We start from the raw sequence: 20,893 nt of genomic DNA, 5'->3' as shown, positions 1-20,893 counted from the left end.
ACTCTCTCTCCGTCTGGTTTAACCCTGCTTCCGCTATGTGTGTCTATCAAATTTCAGCTCCATCACTTTGTTTATGGCGAAGATTAATGTGAATTCGCTGCAGTAAAATCTGATAACTGCATTCAGATTTCCAAACAATATTCTAAATATCTCTCTTTATATAATGTGATTATATATTTCTTTGTAATTACGTGCAATCACATATATTTTATAGGATAAAACAATAATATAACATTAATGATCAATTACTTCATTTACATATTCATACATTTTATTTTATTTTAAGCCTTTCTGGTCCAAACTCCCTAAATTGCCCGCAATAATGACGTCAAGGCCAGCTTAGACGTCCCTATTTATTTTGCTGTTACGCGAGTCGAGGACCCTGTACCTTTAAATTGTCAACGTAAGCGGCGTGCGTCATTACGTATCAAAACAAGTCGCGGCCACGGTCCAAGCGCTTTCGGAGCTGCAGTAATGCGTTCGTTGGGTTACCTTGCCTCTGCTGAGCCCTGCTGCCCGGCCGCCCCGGGGCGTTGTTCCCTCTCAGAGAGTTTTACAGACACTAACAAATAAAGTGGGCCGTTTTGTCAGCAGGGTTTCTCCGCTTATTGTTTTGCTGCTGCTGTGACAGGAGCTACGGAAACACGGCACCTGTTTAATCACTGTAGGCTAACGGTGAGTCAGTATACAGTGTGCAGTTGTTTGGACCGCTGGTAAAGATGCAGAAAAAGCCTTGGATTAATTTCGGCAGCATTAAATTGTAAGATAATCCTACGCTAACAAGCAGGAGAGTTTTACAGCGCAGTTACTGGTAGCTGCCCCTTCTGTCAGCAGTTTTTACAACAGGACAGCACTTAGTCTTGTAACATCTCACAAGGCTGGAGAAGAAATAGTGAGGGACCTTTGGACTCTTTTCTCTCTGACAGTCCTATATTATTCTTCCATGTCCTAACCTCATCCTACATGATTTAGGATTCAAAAGTATTTAAAAGAGTTCATGATACATTGATCTTCTAACAAGATCCTTTAAAACCAAAACAGCACCCCAAATCCCCCACCATACATAACAGTGGGTTTGAGATCATTTTCCACATATTTGGACTTTGTTTCAAGCTAAACTCTCCTTAAGTGGGCAGCAGAAAAGCTCTATATTGGTCTCAGTTCACCAAAACTCAAGAGTTTAGTAAACTCATCAAACTATATGTGCAGTGATACGATGAAAACAGGCATGTAGATGAATTGTAATGGTTGTTATGGAGACTTGATTAGATTGGTCTTCTGAGACTTTATTAACTTATTCTGTTTACTGTAGATAATGGCAAGATAAAATTTGGTTACACCCTGAAATTGGCATTTGTGGCTTTACATATTTATACCACAACATAACACCATGGTTTTACTAGACATTTTCTAGACAAGCTGAGCAATTTGAAAAAGGTAAATATAGCTTAAAAATAGTTACATTTATTTTGCAGCTAAGTGTAGCAATGACTGAGGAACCATTGATTTTGTATAAAGCTATTTCGCTAAATGTGTTTTTCTTTTAACTAAATCAACACATATTAGGTTGCATTTTCATTTTTTTCAGTGTAAGAATATGTTACTTCAATAAAAAAGACATTCATTTTAAAGCTATGGTATAATTATTTTAGTTGCTAGAAGGATCTGTAACCTTCAACTCTTGATTATGCAATATCTGATTTTTTGTATCATTTGTTTTAGCACAGGGCGTCACAGACAAGATGATCTACATCATAATGGGAGTCTCGGGTTGTGGAAAGTCCGTATGTCTTCTTATTGTGGTCACTAACTATTCTTTTTTAAAAATCTGTGATTTTTGATACATGAATGTAACAAAGTAGCTTATCAAGTGATACATTTAATAAATAATCCAACCTTTATGAGGCATTGTCATTCACTTCAAATCGCTCCACTCTGAAAACAGAATGACTCAGTTGGATAACCAAGATCATAAAATTAATTTTGAGATCAGTGTATAGTTCACCTTTCGTAGTGAAAGATATGGGGGTTTTTTTCTGTATTTTCCACCAGTCTGAAATTAGGTTTATTAACGTTGCACTGTCTGATTTCCAGCAATTATTGTGAACATTAGTTTAATAATTTAGTTAATTTTTGTCTGTTTTTCTTTCTTGTTTTTTGGAAAACAGAACCAGTTTGGGGACATTCCTTTCTGAAAAGGTAAAAACTTGGATGGCTCACTACCCAAACACAAAACTCTCTGATGGCGTTATGTTTGTATGGAAGGACATTTATCCTGACCTTGTCATGCATGGTTCTCCTCAGCTTGGCTGGCCCTTCTATGAAGGCGATAACTTCCACCCGCAGGAGAACATTGAGAAGATGGCTCGTGGAGAACCGCTCACAGACCAGGTCAGCCCAGGAGTCTGCATACATGTGTTTATGTGCGTTTTTTATTTCACCCGTCAGTTACAGAAACTATGATTTTGTAAACATTGGGGAGCTCTGTAGCTTTGTCAGGACTGTACAATTAAAATGCAAGTGTTTCTACACAAACAATGTCCTATAGGTTTTCATGTCAGCCTTAGTTACATGTAAATTATTACCAAAGTTCAGTTCACGATTAAATTATTCTCCTAAACCAAAACAAAGCTTGACAACTGGATTGATAACTGAATCACACTTGTATTTCCAAACACTTATACCCATTTTATAAAACTTGGGATGCACCGTTCTAAGAAATTTGAGCGAATTGCAGATATTAATATTGCTGTTATGGCTTATAACCAGTATTTATATATATTTTCCCTACTCATACGACATCATAAAACGACCACCCCATTTCCATTGCTTCTCTGCTTCAGTGAAACGCCCCACAGTCTTAACATACTTTATTCTTTCTTTGAGTCGAAAGAAAGAATCCTCTCTCCATTGTCTCCTTCCATCACCCCTTCTGTCATTTTCTCCTTTTTTCTTTGTGTCTGTTCTTCTTTCCTTCCTGGCAAAAAAAATCTGGCAGCATTTGGTGCCATTTTGCTGTTTGGTGACAGACAATAACCTCCCACGCAGAGGTTTACTCAGAAAGTTGAGGAGGAATACCTCTGTCCAACACTTGCCGCCATCATTCAGTGACAGTCAACAGTTGGCAGATTGAGATTAAATGATGGAGCGAAGCAGAAATGTAAATAAAGGATTACTGTCAGGCTTTAGGGACAACAAGCCTTTCATTCTGGTGTTAGTTGGCAGAATGAGGCCGGTATAAACAAAATGAGTTGAAGCCAGGACCTAAAGGTGTGAGACTCTGTTATGGAGCTCATTGATCTCACTGTCTCTGCCTGATTTGTTTGTTTGAGTTTTACTAACATCACCTAAACAAGTTTATGTGTTGAGTGTCTTAAAATGAGCCCTTAGTGTATTGAGATTTCTGTTGCTTTACAAATACAGACTTTACATTAGTTAAGTCTGTATTCGTTAGTTCTCAAAGGAATCATACTTGTTTTCAATTTGCATACAAAAAAATCTGTCTGGCACTGGAAAAGTTCTCAGACTTTTTACCTAATATCTGACCTAATTACATAAAATAACTAACCCATTTTTTCTTAAAATATGTTTAGGTTTTATATTGTCTTCAGATCACCTCAGCGTCTACGGCATTGAACTGAAAACATCGTAATTTATTATTTCTTGTCTTTCAGGACAGATTTCCTTGGCTTCTCAGACTACATGAAGTCATTGAGAGGTGAGAACCAGTGCCATACAGAGACTCACAAATATTATTTTTATTACATCGGCTCACACCCGTGCTAATACTAACATAATTTAGATCAAATCTAACTGCATCCTTTACTTTTAGACTCTTTCCACTATTGTATGCAGCAATGAAATACTTGATATTTCAACTGATGGAAGCAAACCAGATTCAGTTTTACAAATCTCAAAAGCATAGCAGCGAGGTAGGAAGAAGCAGGCATAAAATTGTTCAGAAAGATCAAAAAATATCAAAAATGGGTTTGAAAATTAAGCTGAAAACCGCAGCGACTGGGAAGGGAGTTTGGGGGAGTAAAAGCAGATTTAGAGAGAGAGGGTGAGGAGAAGAAGTGAAGATGTTAAAATGCCTCCGGTGACATCAAAGACGGCTTCTCCTCAGCATCCATATGTCTTTTTTTTTTTTTTTTACACTGCCTGCTCATCGTTGTGCTGCTCTTTTTTCTCCATTGCTTTGTGACCAAAGTAAACTTTGACATTTTAGTTAATTCCTCACTTTAAAAATATTAATAACCATGTAGTATGTCAGGGAACATTTCTGACATCTCAATATTTAAATGTATGTTCATGTTTTCCCATCACAGAGAAAGGTCTTCAGGCTCAGATGCTCTTTTAGCGTGTTCAGCTCTGAAGCGCCTCTACCGGCAGATTCTCCTCCACGGCTCCACGGTGGTGGCACCAACCAGTAGCGCCTCACTTCCCTCCTCTCCAGAGGTCTTCTTCCTCTACCTGCATGGCGACTACGATCTCATTCACCAGAGGATGGTGGCCCGACAGGGACATTACATGAAGGCAGATCTGCTGCGCTCCCAGTTTGATATTTTGGAGCCTCCGTCAGACGAGGAAAACGTGCTCACGCTGGACATCAGGAAAAGCCGGAGCGAGATGATCCTGGAAGTAGAGAAGCACATTGAGAGTCTGAAGTTGTGAAGCTGTAATCGTGGCAAACGAATGGGAACACTACGTAGTTTATTACTTGAGTGACTATTACCCATTTTTTCATGGGTAAATGAACTGAACTTTTGCTTTATTGCCCTGAAAAGGCTCTCAAATCCAGATGTCTTAAATGTTTCATATGAGTAATAAGCATATTATTTGCTACATAGCGATAACTCTTTTTGATCATTTTCCTCTTCTCTTAACCTACTTTTTTGTTTTCATAAAAATAAAGTTCAGAATTTATTCCTGAGTGGTGTTATACGTGTTTTTCTCCCCGAACGAAATACTATTTTTTATAATCAATTGTCTTTTTATGGGAATCATCAACATGATAGAAGTTTACTTTATGATCACATATTTGCTCACTAGGAAGTGAATTCCTTGAAAATGTTCTCACAATAAGTAAAAGGATTTGCAGTAAAACGTTTTCAAGATTATAAAAAGTAGAAATGTATGCAAAGTTAAGATTGAAATTATTCATACTCCTGGCAGATTTAAGTTTAAAGTAATATTTTAATTTTGCCAACTTGTTTCTTCTCACTGGAGGTAATCTTAATCTTTTTAGAGTGGCTGAATTAAATCTGATTAGGAATATGTGAAAGGATCTGAAGATTAGGATGATGACAAGGAGCCCTTCCACTCAAACATTTGGAGCTCATATAGAAAAAAATCCACCTCTCTGCAATTATAAGGAAAGTTTGATTTGCTGTAATGCCTATAAAGATTTTGCCTTTGATTATTGAGAAGGGTATAAAATATTACACATTTATTTTTTATTATATGCAAATAAAAACAGTTGTTTTATTCTTTTGGGTATGCCTGCTCCACTTCCTACCAGAAACAAACTTCTTGGTTGAATGAATGTTAAATCTATAAGTTGTCTGAAACGTTCCAGGTTTAGCTGGAGGGATTCTCGGCTTTGCAGCAGGTTCAGCCTCAGGCGTCTCTCTGTAGACTTGGCGCCCCTGATTTGATTTTGGATTTTGCTGCCGTTTTTCTAAAGCTCAGTCTGGTTTGAAAGAAACACTCTACCTTAGACGAGCGCTGAGAAGCTTTACTCTACTTTTACTTCAGGATAACATCCTAATCTGTGTCCGTGGGTTAAAGCTGAGAAATAACAACACTTCAAAGTTTTTCTCCTTCCGCCTAAAATAGGAAGTCTTTGTTATTTTGTCCAGTTAAAATGTTTGAAACCTCAAAAGATCTGAATCGAATCAAACCTGTTGAGGTTTAATTCTTACAGATTCCATATATTTTAAGGTTTTTAGAGAAGTTTAGAGGTTCTTGACCATTTTGTTAATAACAATGTAGAAGTTCACACTTGCGTGATGGAACATCATTAAATATAGGTCTCTACTAGACATCTTATTTAAATTATTTGATCAAAATTTTAAAAAATTACACGACATTGGTTTTAAAATATACATTTTAGAGTTAATTAAATTAAACATCAAATCTGTTCCCAGAATGTTAGAAAATGAAATCTCAAATATTTGTTCTAATTTCCACTGGAAAGTGTTTGAAATAAACAGCAAGTTCATTTTCCATCTTTGCATCTTCTATGGGTCAACATCAAAAAGCAGCAACCAAATTTTAAAGGTGCATTCCTCGCATTTAATAAGACCAAAGATGACTGCTGATTCAAAATAAGCACACAAGTGGAAGGCAAGTTTCACTCTTCTCGCTACCTTGCAGGGCAAAGCAGGTCAAAACTTTGTAACTTCATTTGTCAGGTCTGTTGGTATCTTCAGAAGACACCCTGAGCGAGAGAGCGCTCCACTCCATACTGAAGAGCTGTTTCTGTGCCATGACTCATCTTCAAACCTCAACTTGAATATTTTTGGAGCTTCTAATCCAGAAAACCCCCTCAGCTACTCCCATATCTCTCACCCTCACACAGCTGGAGATTAAACCCCCTCCGTCTGGCAGCCACAGAGAAACTCAGGCAGGTTGTCAAGTCGAGAACACACACCCACACACACACACGCACACACACACACACCCGTTTAACGTGTCGAGAACGCCTCATGCTTGTCAGGAAGCTGAAGATCTCAGAGTGACTCTTGCACATTTAGGATACACTTTAGGTAAACAAAATAAGGTTGGTTCTAAAGGTGGCATTAAAATGTAATTTTTTTTGTTTATTTAACCATTGAAACTGTAAAGTAATTGATTTCTAAGTTAAGCATTGCAGATAAATATGATGATATGAATTAACCTGCAGTGCTGTTTAAATCCCAGACCGAACAAAACAAAACAAAACAAAAAGGAAAACAAAACTGCCCTCTAGTGTTTAAAGTTAGAAAGAAGGTTTTCCTATCTGTAGAGATCACAAGCTCATTAAAAGTCGATATTTTCTGGAGCCAGACACAAAAGTTACTGCAGGTATTTTGAGAACATGTAAACAGCTGAAACAAAGTCACAGAGCTACCATAATACATTTACTTGTTTGGTTTTGTGTGACTGATTAAAACATTAAAATCAACCATAAAACAGCAAAATACATCTCTCTTTTTGGAAGAAAAAAAAAAACAGAGACGTTTTTCTGGAAATAACCCCTTGAGCTGGTATTGGTTAAATAATACTAACAGTACCGCAACAAATACAAGTATGTTTCATCTTCAGTACTTTAAAATTTCATCAAAGGGGATGAAAGAATACAGCTGGTAATGTTTGATGATGCGATTTAGACAAAAGAAAAACAACTACAATATCTCACAGTAGCATATAATATTTAATATACTACAGTAAGCTTGTCTTCAAAATAAAATAGGTTCACCAAATTGTATTTAAGTGTCATATCTACTGTATAACGTTATGTTGGCTTCTACTCAGCAGGTAGCTGATTTAAGAAGAATTATATTGTAAAAAAAAGTGTTTTTTTTTCCTTGTTGGACAAGAAAAATAAATACATCAAAGCATGTTTTATCTAGAACGTTACATTTATGATTATGTGGTAGATATATGGACATTTATTATCAATAAATATATTGACATTAAATAACAATTTTAACAACACTGAAATAAATATATTTGTAAAAAAAAATCAATACAAACTGAAGAGAAGATACTTTAAAATAAATTAAAGTTCTGGTGTAGAATAAATAAGGACACCCCAACATTTCTTCCCACTTAAAATGGCTCAAACTATAATCAGTTATCACATCAGGTGCACATAAGAGATCATTACTCATCAGCTTGTGAGTCTGCAAAGAGATTTTTAAAAAGTCTCAAAATAATTAAAAATTAGCCATTTCAGTGTGTAGAAGATAGTCAGAAAGTGCAGGACATTAAAATGAACCTGTAACATGTTCAGGACTGGCTTTCCAAACAGGTTGGCTCTGAGAGCGGAGCACAAGATGCTCAAAGAAATCTCTCAAAGTAAAAAGTGGAGTAAAGCTTCTAAAAGAAACACCTCACAGGAGTTATTACAGCTAAAACAGGTAAGACTGTTATGGTGTCCTAACCTTTTTCTCAGTTTGTTTTTTGCTTTATGATGAAAACTATGTTTATCTTTATTAAGTACAATTAAATATCTTTCTAGCTAAATGTCAACATGTGAACATTTGTTAATGTTTACATAACCACACCTGCTTTAGTCTGTGATTAACACACATGAACAACCTGGGTGTGTCGGGACACGTATCACGACTCGTGTTTGAGGTTTAATCGGTTAGACTGGAACACATGAAATGTGTGAACTTACAGGACACCTGCCTGGTATGTGAGATGGTGACCAGGAGGTAACAGAGCAAAGAGGCATCACCGTGTGCCGACGTTCATAATAAATCACCTGCTTTTAAATATTGATGTAGATGCTATGAATCTACTGCATGTAAAGTAGAACTGAAGTAGCAGAGCAGACAAAATGAAATCTATTTTTTTCTCCACTACAAACTCCTATTTTTCTGTTAAATAATTCATCTGGTTCCTATCAAACACTCGGTTTGCTTACTAAAATATGAATATGTGGTGTAGATCCCTGCCATAATTCAGTTAAATACAGGTGTTACTTTCTCCTGTGGGTTCTGTTTAGTCAGCGCCTATAATCTACCTCTGCACTGTTACTCGGTTGTGTTGGTGGATACATGTTTCTGCCAGTGATTTATCACTACATAGATATTAGATGACACCTTGTGTATAAGTATGGCTTACAATTACATCTTTTTTTGTAATTCACTTGTTAATAACTGAAAATGAATTGTTAAGGACTGAGCAGGTGTAGAGCGGAGGAGAGGTCTCCTCCTGAGCTGCTGAGGGCCTGAAGGTTTGCCTTTCTGTCTCTGAAGCCCATTGAGTTCAGCTGCTGCAACTCCTCCTGGAAATCCTCCTCTTCCTGAAGACGGACCTGATAGGCAACAAAATCAAAATCATTTGAAGTTCTTGTGACTAAACAATTACAATATGCACTTTAATTTCTTAATGTACGTAGTCTGAATGTTTTGTGACAAAATGCAAATCTCTGAATCATTAATGCAATTTTACATTTTTGTACATTGTACATAGAGGAGCAGAATGAAAGGAGTTATTATAACAGGCTATTTGACCATTAATCTTTAAGAATTGTGTTGTTATTTTATTATTTCAATTTCAAATGTTAACAACCAGAACAGGGAAACTGGTTGCACAGTTGAATCATGTAGCTGGTTGGAGTTGATGAATAGAGGTAAATACGGGGCAAACTGGATAAAAACGTCTGGGTTGCTCACATGAAATCTCATTAAACACGTTAAGGTTTGTTGTGGTTAACTGAAAAGAGATATAAACATTTTTGGCAAGACAATGTAGGAACATCCATTTAGCAAATGCTAACATTTGCTAACAATAAAATTTTGGTTATTTAAGTGGCTTATGCTTTCTAATATTACAATTTTACACATAAAAAGAGTTAAACAATTTTAGTCACCATTGGATCAGTGAGTTACCCCATTGTTGGTGTTAGCCAGTGCCTTTAGCATCTGATGTACAAACTGCTGCTGCTCTGTCAGTGGGTCGTCCTGAGGACGGCAGCCAGTCTGGTTGTTCAGGTTAGGATCAGATGGGTGCTGAGGAGAACCAGTAAGACCAGAACCAGCACTGGTTCCAGGTCCAGCACTGATACAATACATTGTTGAAAAAGGTAATTTCAGTTTCAGACTTTTATGTATATAAGACATGATCATTTAAATTAATGGATTACATAAATTAGGACAGACAAATAAGTCTAGTTTAGTTTTATAAATTAAATTGACTTACTAATTATGAATTGAAAATATATTTGTACCTACGTAAGTGGATGTTTTTTGACTTGCAATCATACTTTAAGGTTTTCTTACAGAATACAAAAAACTTCCAAACAGTGACTTAGAACAGGCTCTAACCAACTACTGAAATTAAAATTTTCATACCAAAACTCTTTAAACATGTTATTTTCAATGAAAGTAATAGAAATTGTAACAATATTTTCATTTTCATTGCCTAAAAAGAACAGTGGACACATTTCTTTTGTTTTCTCTTATGTCAATGAATTAAATGTACAAATTAAAGATGGAACTTAATGTAATTTAATACTTAGTTTGGAAAATTGAGACTTTTCAAGGCCTAAACCTTGAATTGTTAAATTTGACAATTTTCTTTAGAAGTTTTGAAGGTTTAGTGAAAACCCTCTTAATAAGACAGCCATTTACTTTAGTAACTCATCTAGAACAAATGAAGTGTTTAGATATTTTTGCTCACACAGGCACGAGGGAGGGAGCCTCTACAGCCAGAGTCTGCAGCCCCTGTTGGATCTGTAGCAAAGCCTCCATGGCTCTGGGGTTCAGCATCATGGACAGCAGCTCTCCACTTTGCATCTATAATTTATTGAACAATAATAAATAACATTTTTGTATCAGAGATAGCTGTTTGCTGCATATGGCGGTATGCCAAGACCAAACTCTTTCCATACCACATCTATTTTAGTAATAAATAAATATCAATTACAAAAAAAAAACCTTTGGTACCTGTCATAAATATGAAGAATATAATATCACAATAACCCCGGAGTGAATAAACAAACCTGCTGCAAAAAGAGAGGAATGTGCTGCTTCATCTGCTCCTGCAGCTGAACATTTCCTGAGAACAAGGGATGGCTCAGCAGCATCTGAAGCAACAGGAAATACATCAGCACTGAAGTTTCTCAGCTTCTCAGGAGGAAGGACTGGTTTAAGGTCGTGGTTAAAAGAGCAATGTGTGGGGATTTAGTGACATCTAGTGGTTAAACTACATGTCGCAGCGGGAAAAGGATAAATCTGGAATTACCTATGTTCTTACATAAACGGTGGCAACTTGTTCTTTAAGTGATGAATGATAGAAAATGACTTATCCTGGAGTAACAAAAGATAATAAATTGTTACTTTAAGTGGAAAAACCCCCCTCAACCATAAAGGAGTATTGCTCCTCATCTTTGCAATATATCCAGATCCACGTATCACCTGTGCAGCAAAGTCCGGGTTCTGGCTGAGGCAGTTCAGAACACAGTTGATGTGCGGCCCAGAGAGCAGAGTCTCCATCAGACCCGGACTGGTTGTGACCTCCTGCAGGAGCGACTGCAGACCTGAAGGCAGCAGCCACATTATGTTCATATATCACATTTCAGATATTTGATATTTAACCTTGTGAGAAAAGCTCAGGACTGAATTGAGATTATGATTTCCTACAAATCATCCATGCCTTATGCATACGTTGACTGGATGCATGCACATTGTCTTACCTGCATTAAGAGAACCGGTTCTGGGAGAAGCAGTCAGCTCTCTGAGGGAATCTGTGGAGTCATTGGACAGAGGTGATGTTGGGCTGGTTCGTCCTGGTCCCTGGTGACTCTCATATGATGTAGTGAATAATGGAAACATTGATTCCTGAAAGACCAGAGGCACCAGAAGCAAACCTCTGATATAACAGATGAACTATGTGAAGTATGTAATCATGACCTTTATTGCTTTACCTGAGTCTGTTTAAGATCCTGTTGCTGCATTTTTGCATCATTTGTCTGAAGGACATGCACAGCAGCGTTTGCAGGGTTATCCTCCACCATGGACATGTTTTCTAAAGCTCCGTCTTCTTTTTGTATCACCTCTCCTGTCATTTCAGGCTCCCTGATGAGTCCCAGGACCTGGAGAGGAACAAAGGAAGTTGTAATGTTTGAGACACACCACAAAAGAAGGAAAGCTTTCCTCAATCATTTAGTTATTTAAGTTTAAATGTGAAAGGTTCAATAATAGAAATATCACTCAGACAACTTGCAAAAAAAAAAAACTGCACCTCAAACATACACTCACCTGCTCTATGGCATCTGGGTTGTTCAACATGTCCTCCACCTCAGGGTTTGTTGTCAGGAGCTGCTGAATTTGAGGATTAGACAGAGAGCGTTGTCCTGTTAGCTGAGGGCTGGAGGTGCAGAGGGCGTTCTGCACCAGTGGGCTGGCCAGAACACAATGCATCTGTTCTGGGTCACTCGGTAACTGGCTCTCCATTTGGCTCCAGAGGGCAGTAAGAAAGCTGGATCTGCTGTTTTCCGAGCCAAGACTGTCCAAACCCTCAGCTGAGACAAGATGGAACGAAAAAAAACAGAAGGACTTAAAAACATTGGAGAGCAGAGGGTAGACGACTGGAGAGACATGAATGTTTGACAGGTTTTACCTGAGCAGAGTGGCGAGGTGGGAGTTGGTGTTTGGCTGGGCTCTGGGTCAGGACCAGCTTTTACCTCTGACTCAACAGGTTCTGAAACTGGATCACTGGAGGTCCGAGCAGATGAAGGTTCAGGCCTGAGAAAGACGAACTGAGTTTATAACTATAGACTATAAACATATAACTGATGTACAGTATGCACTGAAAAGCCCGTCTTGTAAATAATTTCAGCGAAGTGGTTTTCCAGTAAAACCGCTTGTTTGGGGACAACAAAACATTAATAACCAATTGGATCTAAAAAGGATTTATTATGGTCTTATTTGCCAGAATGAAAATAAAAATAACATCTCAGTTGCTCTGCCCACAGTTGCTCTGCATTAAGAGAACCAGTTCTGGGAGAAGCAGTCAGCTCTCTGAGGGAATCTGTGAGCTGATCTGTGAGTCAGGTCACAGATCAGCTCACAGATATTGTCTGTCAACAAAACAAATTTGTTGACTGTTTCAAATTTGTTGAAACAGTCAACAAGTTTTGAACAACAGCATGATGTCTTGAAAAGAATCAGTTTTCCATTCAGAATCAGTGACTCATTTTAAGAGCCTTTTCTGTTGTGTTCTTCAAATCTGAGTATGCCTGCTTATTTAAAATTTGATTCATTTTGTTTGATTATATCCCAAATTTCTTGAATGTAAAAATGGACTGCATCAAGTCCTATGAGAAAATATCTTGGCCCGCTTATTAAATCATGATTTAACTGTAACAACATTTCTGGAGAATTAAGAAAACATTTACTGTAAATAAAACTTGTATGACAACAAGAAGTAGACAAAAGAGTCTGAAAAAGCGATACATCAAATCTCAATCAAAAGAAATTCAAGAAGATATATCAGTCCAGCGTAAAACTCACACAGCCTTTAAAAAATTAACAACATTCTGACAGTAGGCTCTTGTTAAGTTTGATATTAATTCCTACATTGTCATTTCCCCAAAATGCATAAACATTTCGGAGGCGATGAAGTGATTTGGAGCTGCTTTGCGTCTTCAGGACCTTGACCTGCATAATTGATGGTTAATGCCAAGTGTGGCACAACTACTGGTTAGATTTATGGAATATATGCTTCTTAGATTTGAAATAAAATCCCTTATTTCAAGGATTTGTGTTCATGTCCAGACAAAAAGATGCTCTAGGTGATGAGCCACACAGGCCAGACTGATAGATTAATCTGACAAGCCAAGGAATTGAATGTCTTATAAGTATCGAGCGAAGGAGGAGTCGCCTCCATCCTGCACTGCAACAATAAATTACAACTGAAACACAGCAGATACACCATCTTGTCTTATTGACGTCTTTAAAACACTTGTATTGTTTTGTAAAATAGCTACAAATTTGTCATCCTTTATGTATTTCAGAATATTCCTATAAATATAACTTTTCATCTCTGATGCACTGATCATCACTGTGCTTCATACCTTAGAATCATGCAGAGGCTGATCGATCCTTCCTGTTCTTTAAGGTGACTCATGAGTTCTGACTCCCTGAGAACCCGTCCGGAGTGGGTCAGCACCAGCTGCTCTGCTGGGACACGCAGCCGCTCTGACAGACACAATTTCAGCTGTGCGCACACAAAAACATACACACACGCCAAAGCAATGACAGCTTAGTTTGAGGATTGCACTAGACCGTCTGCAGACGACAGAAACAGTTTCTAGCTTCCTGACCTGTGTGACGGTGCAGTCTCCTCTGACGGTGAACGCTCTGCTCTCCGAGACGCTTCTGAGGATAACGTGGATCCTATCCGACCTCAGGGGGTTTTCAGGGCTTACCGGTTTATCTTTCACTGAGTTCGACATCTCAGAATTGTTCGGGCAGAGGATGAGGATAAAAGGCAGACCTGGAGCAGTCGTCTCTGAGTGGAGGCGTGTGTGTGCGTGTCTGGATGACTCGGCAGAAGGTTGTGAATATGTGGGCCAGCTGGAACTGCACAGTCAGGGCTTTACGCCGTTTCTCTATGAGAGCAGCACTTCTAAACCCCAATCAACTTAAGAAATTCCAAGAGTACCTGAAAATACTTAATAGAAAATAGCAAAAGATTTTAACATTATATTCTCTGTCAAAAATGTAACAAAAATTTTAACAAACCATTACAATTTTTACAACAATGCAGCACATTTTTTACTAGTTGGTCTCTGAAAAAGCTTGCTCTTCTGTCTCTATCATTGGTTTTTGTCTTTAATTTCTTTTTTTAAATTTTAACCAGGAGGATAAAAAATTTATTTATATTTAAAAAAAAACGTCAGAAATTCTAACTAAGTACTTAATTTAATTCTTTGGGTTTCTCTGGTTTTCCCGTTAAAGCTGGAAACCTTGACCTCAGCATCTAACATGGCTGCTATTGAAAATTGTATTTCAATAAATCCTTCATGTTACCTTTGTGAATGTGTTAGTCGAGAAATACATTTTTATTTGCTTGTATTGCCGTAGTAACAACATCGAGCATAACCACAGTTTCACAATTTACTTTTTTTTTGGTGCAAAATATAAAAATAATAATAATAATAATAAAAGACACCAAAAATTTCACTGAAAAAGTATTTTATTTTACTTCACAGTGAGCAAGAACAGCCTACCAACCCCTTAACATACATTTCACTCTGTCAATTTGGCATCAGAACCCATGAAGAGAGGCACACAGCTTTTGGAGCATTGGAGATGCCGCGGCTCTGCAGAGCAACCGTTTCCAAACAGACTTTGAACTCAATTTATTTCAAAAGCTGTAAATAAATGTCACTTGGTTGTTTAATACAACATGCCACATCTGGAGTATATTCTGTGTATTTAATGGGACATGCAAGCTGACAGACTATAAAAAGTAAAATAAAAATAAAAGGGGGGAAAATTAAAAAAAAAATAAACAAAAAGAACCTTAATAATCAGTAGTGCTTTTTAATTTGTTCATTCTTCTTCTTTCTGTTCATTTTTTATACCTCCAGACCTTTTTCCTTCAGAAATCTTCATTGATCCACTTCAGAGCCTTTCTTCCCTTTCTTGTTTCCCTGCAAACCAGAAAAAACACATAATTACTTTAGGATGATGGTAGGTGGAAATTAGTTTACATAAATATGCTTTTTCTCCACGATTCAAGCGAAACATATAAACAAAGAAAAGAATACATAAAGAAAAGACAACTGAGGAAGCAACATGCACCGTTAGCCAGCGGGCCGTCAATAGATTTACATTTATGCGAGTCTAAATGTTTCCACTTTGCCTGTAACTTTGCTGCTGGTACACTTGAATTTCCCCAGTGAGGAACAATATGGTTCCTGTCTGACGTTTCTAATCTATTATAGATTTCACCTACACAAGCGTTTGGGTTTTCTAATGACCAGTGTGAATTATTACAGGTACTAAACTAAGAGCTCAGCTCCTCCTCTTTATGTAAACATATCGCCACACAGAGAAGTGAAACAAAACACAATTATCTTTGCCCTCACCTGATGCTTGGGTTGCTCTGATTGGAGTCCTTTAACTTTTGATCTTTCTTGTTCAAGGGCGGCATGTAATAATGTTACCTGAGTAAAAGTACAAAAATATTATTTATGTCTACAGAAATGTACAACCGTCAAAGACACCAACATTTGTCTCTGCATGACAAACCTGTGAGGACAGTTCTTCTTTAATGTGCAACAGTTCTTCTACCTGCAGAAGAATCTCTGCTTTGTCTTTCACTACAAAAAGACATTGATCACATTATAAAACAAGAGGCCAAGCAAGTGGAAGCTGAGCAGTGTGTGGTAAACTCACTCTCCCCCTGTTGGAGCATCTTAAGAAGTTGGGAATTCCTTGCTTTCACCTCTTTGTATTTTCCCTGTAAAGTTGAGAATAGATGGTTAGTGATGAGTTCAAACACCAGAGACACAAATAAAAGCTCCTGATGTGATATGGTGAAACTGTATTCATTTAAATTGGAGTAAAACATGGAAGGTCCTAATTTATTCCTATATAGTTCAGTATTCAAGATTTTTTTAGAATGGTTTATTTGGTTCTTCTAAAATCTCTCTACATATATAGTAATATTTACAAGATGAAACAATTATAAAGCTAATTTGAACTAATCACACAATATTGTATTAGTTTGCTTTCTTGTGTGTTATCCGAATAGCAGACGTCAGTGAAGTTAAAGTTTGTTTTTAGCTCATTCAGAGGAACGACAGTTCAGCTGTTTCCATATCTGACCTCCCATTCTGTGATGGTCTTCTTCAGTTTCTTAATCTCCTGGTCCTTTTTCTCCAGCTCATATTTCAGCTGTTCTGCCCGGGGATCCTACAAAACAACAATTCAACATTTTACGCATGTAGTGCAATATGCATCAAGTTCATCTGAAGGAAATGCACATCAAAAAGAAATGGGTCCTTTCTTAAGTTACATGTGAATAATAAAAAGATGAAATCATGTTAGTGCTTCTTTCCACATCTACACTCACCGGTTCATGTTCTGTGGATGTGTTGACTTCTTGTCCCGGGCTGCTCACAAACTGCTCAAGTCTTTTCTCCCTCTGGATAATCCGACTCATATCATCTTCTACTTTGTTAAAAAAACGTTCCTCCGGTCTGTTTCCTGGTGCTAAGTTTGTCCCTCTGGTGTCCTGGAAATTATGCAAAGATTTGAAGTTATAAGCACTTTGTAACACAATGGTGCAAATAAAGAGAAAACAAGCTTCTGTTTTGTTTCTTCATGCTGAGGAAAAAACTATTTGCTCTGTTGATGCCATGTAGTAATAATAAAATATACATGGCATAAATGAGTTGCTGCAGAATGAAGTAGTTTATTATGCTGCATAACTAAAATACTCAGTGTGGTCAGGCTTTGAATGGATGGATCCTTTAGACAAACTAAAGTGTCCAAATACGTATTTTACCACATCATTACTTTGTTTTTCTAGATTTATTCAAAGCTGAGGAAAACAAAATCCAATACTGTTTTAGACCACACAATGCAGAAACCCTGTCAAAATCAAACTGTCTATTTTTTTTACATTAATTAAGGGGTTAAAAATGTTGGTGATGGTCAGAAAATTATTGGGGTAAATAAATAAAAAATCTTTCTCACCTCTTGTTTTCTACTTACTTGCTCTGCAACAACAAGAAAAAAAAAACAGACGTTAGTAAAAACCATCATAACACTTTGTGAAAACTTAATCTACTGCATGAGTGTTTCTTTTGCACCGAAAAGGTTAGTAACAAGTTTAACATAAAAGTACAGCTATATGAAAAGATTTTGCAAGTGATGAACCAGTTTATCCCACCAGCAGAGCCTTCAGCCTGGAAGTCCTGCAGAGAAACTGTCTTTTTGTCTTTTGTCTGCTGACTTTTCTTTTTGTCCTTCTTCCCGCCGCCCTCTTTTCCTCCTCGTGACTTTGGAGAAGCTACGTTTGTGTTGCTCTGCTGACACAAACACATTATTTGCCTCTTATTGATTAATTTTTATGGTTTTCATACCAGTAATTCGTAGTGTTTATTCCTGTCAATAGCGATTAATTTAACTCAGTTGAACATAAACGACCAATTATTCATGTCAAAATGATCACGTTTTACACTGAAGACTCAAAGAGGCTATATGCCTAATAATTGGTGACATGTTTTTTTACTTTAACAATTTATCAGCGTTCGCATTAAAATTGACTTATAATAATTTCCTGCCTGAAAAAAGTATTTATTCTTTTTGACTGTTTTCAGATTCTACCATGTTATAACTACAAACTTCAGTTTGTTTTAGAAAATAGTAGTGATACACTTCTCTAGATCTTTAAGCTGTGAAATCTACACCTGTTTTAAGCATTCATCAATTATTAGTGTGTGAATGCAGCTTATGTACCTGTTTATGTTGTTCATACTCCAGTTTACTTAGAATCAAGGCCTTTTCCAAATCTGCCTCATACAGCTCTGTGGTTATCTACAGAAACACGGAAAGGAAGGTTATGTCAACCTGAACTAGGAAAAAAAAAACCTTCTTAGCCCTGATAGAGCAGTTTGTGATATAAATATTAAGGACACGTATACCTCATTTAACAAATTTACTCTTTTATTGCAACAATGGAAATCCTTTAAAAGTGTTCACTGCAGAAGCTTCTCTACTGCTGAGGAGTTCCTTAAGCCTTAAGTGTGATTCCAAAATCAGGACACAGTCTCTAGTCATTTTCTCTAACCTGTTCGTCTCTCTGTTTCCACTGTTGCCAGCCCTCTGAAGGTAAGCTGTGGTCCACTGATGCCGGGCTGAGGAGCTCGCTGGCTATTCCTGACAGCGTCATGCAGGGCGGAGGGGCACAGGACTTCTGGGGAATCTTCTTGAAGGCCAGATTACGCAGCTAAAGGAAAGACAGACAAAACATTTATCCAAAATGTTTCAGAAACTGAAAGGTACCATAATTTGCTTCAATTAATGATAACAAAGCTACCAATGCACATTAGGAAGGGTGGGTCTGTAACAACTGCTCAACTGAAGCTAAACTACACCTTTAGTGGACACTTGAAGAGTGAGAAGTTTGGTGTGTTCCTGTAGAAGTGAAATATCGTCACACAGATTAGATTCAAACAGCTGCCTGAGGCTTTCAGTAAGATCACCGTAGCAGCAAATGAATGTGGTTAGATATTTAAGAAGATCTCAAATGAATTTGAAATAATCAATTCCCTTGTCCACAAAAAAGATGAAAAAAACAGTAGACAAGCTACTGTCTTATCTGTTAGACAAGAATGTAGCTTCGCCATTCATTCAATACAACATGTTAAGGTCTAGCTATTCAAGCAGTTTCTAAAGGTAAAAAAAAACGATGAACGAAGTTTCCAAATCCCTGCTGTAGCCTCTTGCTGCAGACGGTGATTGCACAAGTTAAACTTTGATGGAAGGTGTTCAAGGAAGAAAACTTTGAAAAGAAAAGAAAAACATGGAGTAAAGTTTTCCAGAGAGAACACGGACAAAGTTCATCCCCCAAGACAGGTAATTATTGGTGTTTACCTATAAATAAATCACTTATTTCCCAGGGATAAACAAGAAAGATGTGGGTCTTTTTTTTCTTTTTAAACAACTCAATGTTTAATTACGTCTCCTAACTTCATTTCACATGACTGTTGGTTTTTGTGTTGTGATTTAAATATGTGAAGACAATTTAACTGGTGCTACAAGTACAAAAACAAACAAAAAACAGAATTGACCTAATTTTTAAAACATTTGCTTCGAGAACTCTTTATTGTTTTTGCTTTCAGCTAATTAGAGTGGAGGTCATGAATACACCTGACTGTGGCTGCAGAGCAGTTTCAGTTCCGGTAAAAATGAAACAAAGATGGAGCAGTCAGACGCTCTGCTCTATAGCAGATTAATAAACGGAAAAAATGAGGGCATGGCTAGCAGACTGTCTCACCTCGTTCGCCTCACTCTGCTGCTGCTCCTTCTTCTTCTTTTTCTTGTCTTTCTTCTTCTCGCCACCCTGACCACCTTTACCCCCTGATCCAGTTGTTGCTCCTGATTTCCCCTGTCTGGACTTCCCGGAGGAGTCCCTCCCGCGTTTGGTGTTGGACTTCCCCGGCTCGGAGGTTTCCGAGTCCGAATCGGAGTCAATCTGGAGCAGGGCGAACCGGGAGGCGGTGGTGGGGACAGTGATCATTGCAGACGATGCCATCACGTAACGGGAAACTAAATCACAAGAAATGGTCCCGTTAAAAATAACTGTTAACATGAAATAGTTATGTATATTGTGGAACGATGTTTATGTAGTCCTGAAAAATATCCGCCTAAATATTTATTCATAATGAAAATAAAAAATTACAGCAATTTTCTTCAACTCTGCCGACAGTAACAATCTGCTGATGAAAGCAGCAACGATACAACCGGGCTAGCAGGTTTTTTGTTAGCGTACTAACAAGTGTAAAAAGTCGACAAAACCTTCACACGCTCAGGCTAAGCCTTTGTTTGTGTTACACTCACAGAGATGTGTTGCAGAGACAACGGTGACAAGAGAAGTTGACTAAAAGTACTTCTGTCTACGTCTTCAGCGAACTGAGCTGCAGTTGGTTGTGCTACTAGCGATTGTCTAACTCGGTACGGAAGCCCGGTGGTTCTAAACAGCACGAAACTACATTTCAACTGGTGCTGGCCTCCTGCGCTGCGATCTTAAAATCTTAGCGTTTCCTTAGACACTGACTGATTAAAATTACTAAAAACGAAAGAAATAAAATGTTGTAACAATAACATTGTAAATATGTAAGACATTGTACCAGATGTGTACATGTTAGTCTATCTCAAAAAGACAAACGGAAATACATTGAGACTGAAATGAAATATAACAGGCTGAAGGTAAACCCGGATACTTAGTATTTATTTACAAATTGAGTGAGTTCTGAAGGTTATCTAAAGGTATGCGTTCTCCAAAATTTAAAAAAATTGTTAAATCTGTCACTTGTAATCATCCAATGGGAATTTCTAAAAGGTTGACAGCTGTCAAAATCTAACCAGTGGCGAGTCTCTATATGTTGTCCATCACAGGGTAACATAGAGACACACATGACAGACAAGCATGC

The 20,893-nt window shown here is 37.5% G+C and overlaps 3 protein-coding genes across 8 annotated transcripts; 1 reads left to right on the top strand and 2 right to left on the bottom strand.

Annotated features, from left to right (window-relative positions):
* Positions 1-435: 435 nt before the first annotated feature.
* Positions 436-5,091, top strand: idnk (IDNK, gluconokinase). 2 transcript variants are annotated; one of them, XM_014468927.2, is made up of 6 exons: positions 436-675; positions 1,728-1,780; positions 2,169-2,199; positions 2,305-2,391; positions 3,675-3,718; positions 4,329-5,091. In XM_014468927.2, the coding sequence occupies exons 2-6, from the start codon at positions 1,743-1,745 to the stop codon at positions 4,672-4,674; spliced, it is 546 nt and encodes a 181-aa protein (XP_014324413.1). In that variant the 5' UTR covers positions 436-675; positions 1,728-1,742; the 3' UTR covers positions 4,675-5,091. The 2 variants fall into 2 exon arrangements, with proteins under 2 accessions (XP_014324413.1, XP_023198972.1); XM_023343204.1 differs by having other exon boundaries at positions 1,723-1,780; positions 4,329-5,090.
* Positions 5,092-7,233: 2,142 nt separating this feature from the next.
* Positions 7,234-14,268, bottom strand: ubqln1 (ubiquilin 1). Of its 3 annotated transcripts, none has more exons than XM_005795021.2 (11): positions 14,045-14,268; positions 13,796-13,938; positions 12,340-12,464; positions 11,979-12,241; positions 11,645-11,812; positions 11,414-11,558; positions 11,136-11,257; positions 10,721-10,804; positions 10,399-10,514; positions 9,609-9,777; positions 7,234-9,031 (listed from the first exon to the last, which is right to left on the bottom strand). In XM_005795021.2, exons 1-11 carry the CDS (start codon positions 14,174-14,176, stop codon positions 8,888-8,890), a joined length of 1,611 nt encoding a protein of 536 aa, XP_005795078.1. In that variant the 5' UTR covers positions 14,177-14,268; the 3' UTR covers positions 7,234-8,887. The 3 variants fall into 3 exon arrangements, with proteins under 3 accessions (XP_005795078.1, XP_023199091.1, XP_023199090.1); XM_023343322.1 differs by having other exon boundaries at positions 8,985-9,031; positions 9,590-9,777; XM_023343323.1 differs by lacking the exon at positions 9,609-9,777 and having other exon boundaries at positions 8,901-9,031.
* Positions 14,269-14,901: 633 nt separating this feature from the next.
* Positions 14,902-20,453, bottom strand: gkap1 (G kinase anchoring protein 1). 3 transcript variants are annotated; one of them, XM_023343159.1, is made up of 12 exons: positions 20,301-20,453; positions 19,738-20,009; positions 18,529-18,687; positions 18,198-18,275; positions 17,629-17,767; positions 17,433-17,455; positions 16,807-16,968; positions 16,560-16,646; positions 16,128-16,191; positions 15,981-16,051; positions 15,818-15,895; positions 14,902-15,379 (listed from the first exon to the last, which is right to left on the bottom strand). In XM_023343159.1, the coding sequence occupies exons 2-12, from the start codon at positions 19,993-19,995 to the stop codon at positions 15,338-15,340; spliced, it is 1,161 nt and encodes a 386-aa protein (XP_023198927.1). In that variant the 5' UTR covers positions 19,996-20,009; positions 20,301-20,453; the 3' UTR covers positions 14,902-15,337. The 3 variants fall into 3 exon arrangements, with proteins under 3 accessions (XP_023198927.1, XP_014324002.1, XP_023198928.1); XM_014468516.2 differs by having other exon boundaries at positions 17,629-17,764; XM_023343160.1 differs by lacking the exon at positions 18,198-18,275 and having other exon boundaries at positions 17,629-17,764.
* Between the last annotated feature and the right edge of the window lie 440 nt (positions 20,454-20,893).

The sequence above is a fragment of the Xiphophorus maculatus genome, chromosome 12 (assembly GCF_002775205.1).
Source record: "Xiphophorus maculatus strain JP 163 A chromosome 12, X_maculatus-5.0-male, whole genome shotgun sequence".
In the NCBI taxonomy this organism is placed as follows: domain Eukaryota; kingdom Metazoa; phylum Chordata; class Actinopteri; order Cyprinodontiformes; family Poeciliidae; genus Xiphophorus; species Xiphophorus maculatus.
This window is presented reverse-complemented; position numbering and strand designations above follow the sequence as displayed.

Coding starts and splice junctions, on each gene's coding strand:
- idnk (XM_014468927.2), top strand. CDS start 1,743: ATGATCTACATCATAATGGGAGTCTCGGGTTGTGGAAA. Junction 2,200..2,304: donor GGACATTCCTTTCTGAAAAG/GTAAAAACTTGG, acceptor GGTTCTCCTCAG/CTTGGCTGGCCCTTCTATGA. Junction 2,392..3,674: donor GAGAACCGCTCACAGACCAG/GTCAGCCCAGGA, acceptor CTTGTCTTTCAG/GACAGATTTCCTTGGCTTCT.
- ubqln1 (XM_005795021.2), bottom strand. CDS start 14,176: ATGTCGAACTCAGTGAAAGATAAACCGGTAAGCCCTGAAAACCCCCTG. Junction 12,242..12,339: donor CACCTCGCCACTCTGCTCAG/GTAAAACCTGTC, acceptor ATCTTGTCTCAG/CTGAGGGTTTGGACAGTCTT. Junction 9,778..10,398: donor GCTCCCTCCCTCGTGCCTGT/GTGAGCAAAAAT, acceptor GTATTGTATCAG/TGCTGGACCTGGAACCAGTG.
- gkap1 (XM_023343159.1), bottom strand. CDS start 19,995: ATGGCATCGTCTGCAATGATCACTGTCCCCACCACCGCCTCCCGGTTC. Junction 17,456..17,628: donor CCAGGCTGAAGGCTCTGCTG/GTGGGATAAACT, acceptor TTGTTGTTGCAG/AGCAAGTAAGTAGAAAACAA. Junction 16,192..16,559: donor AGACCATCACAGAATGGGAG/GTCAGATATGGA, acceptor TCAACTTTACAG/GGAAAATACAAAGAGGTGAA.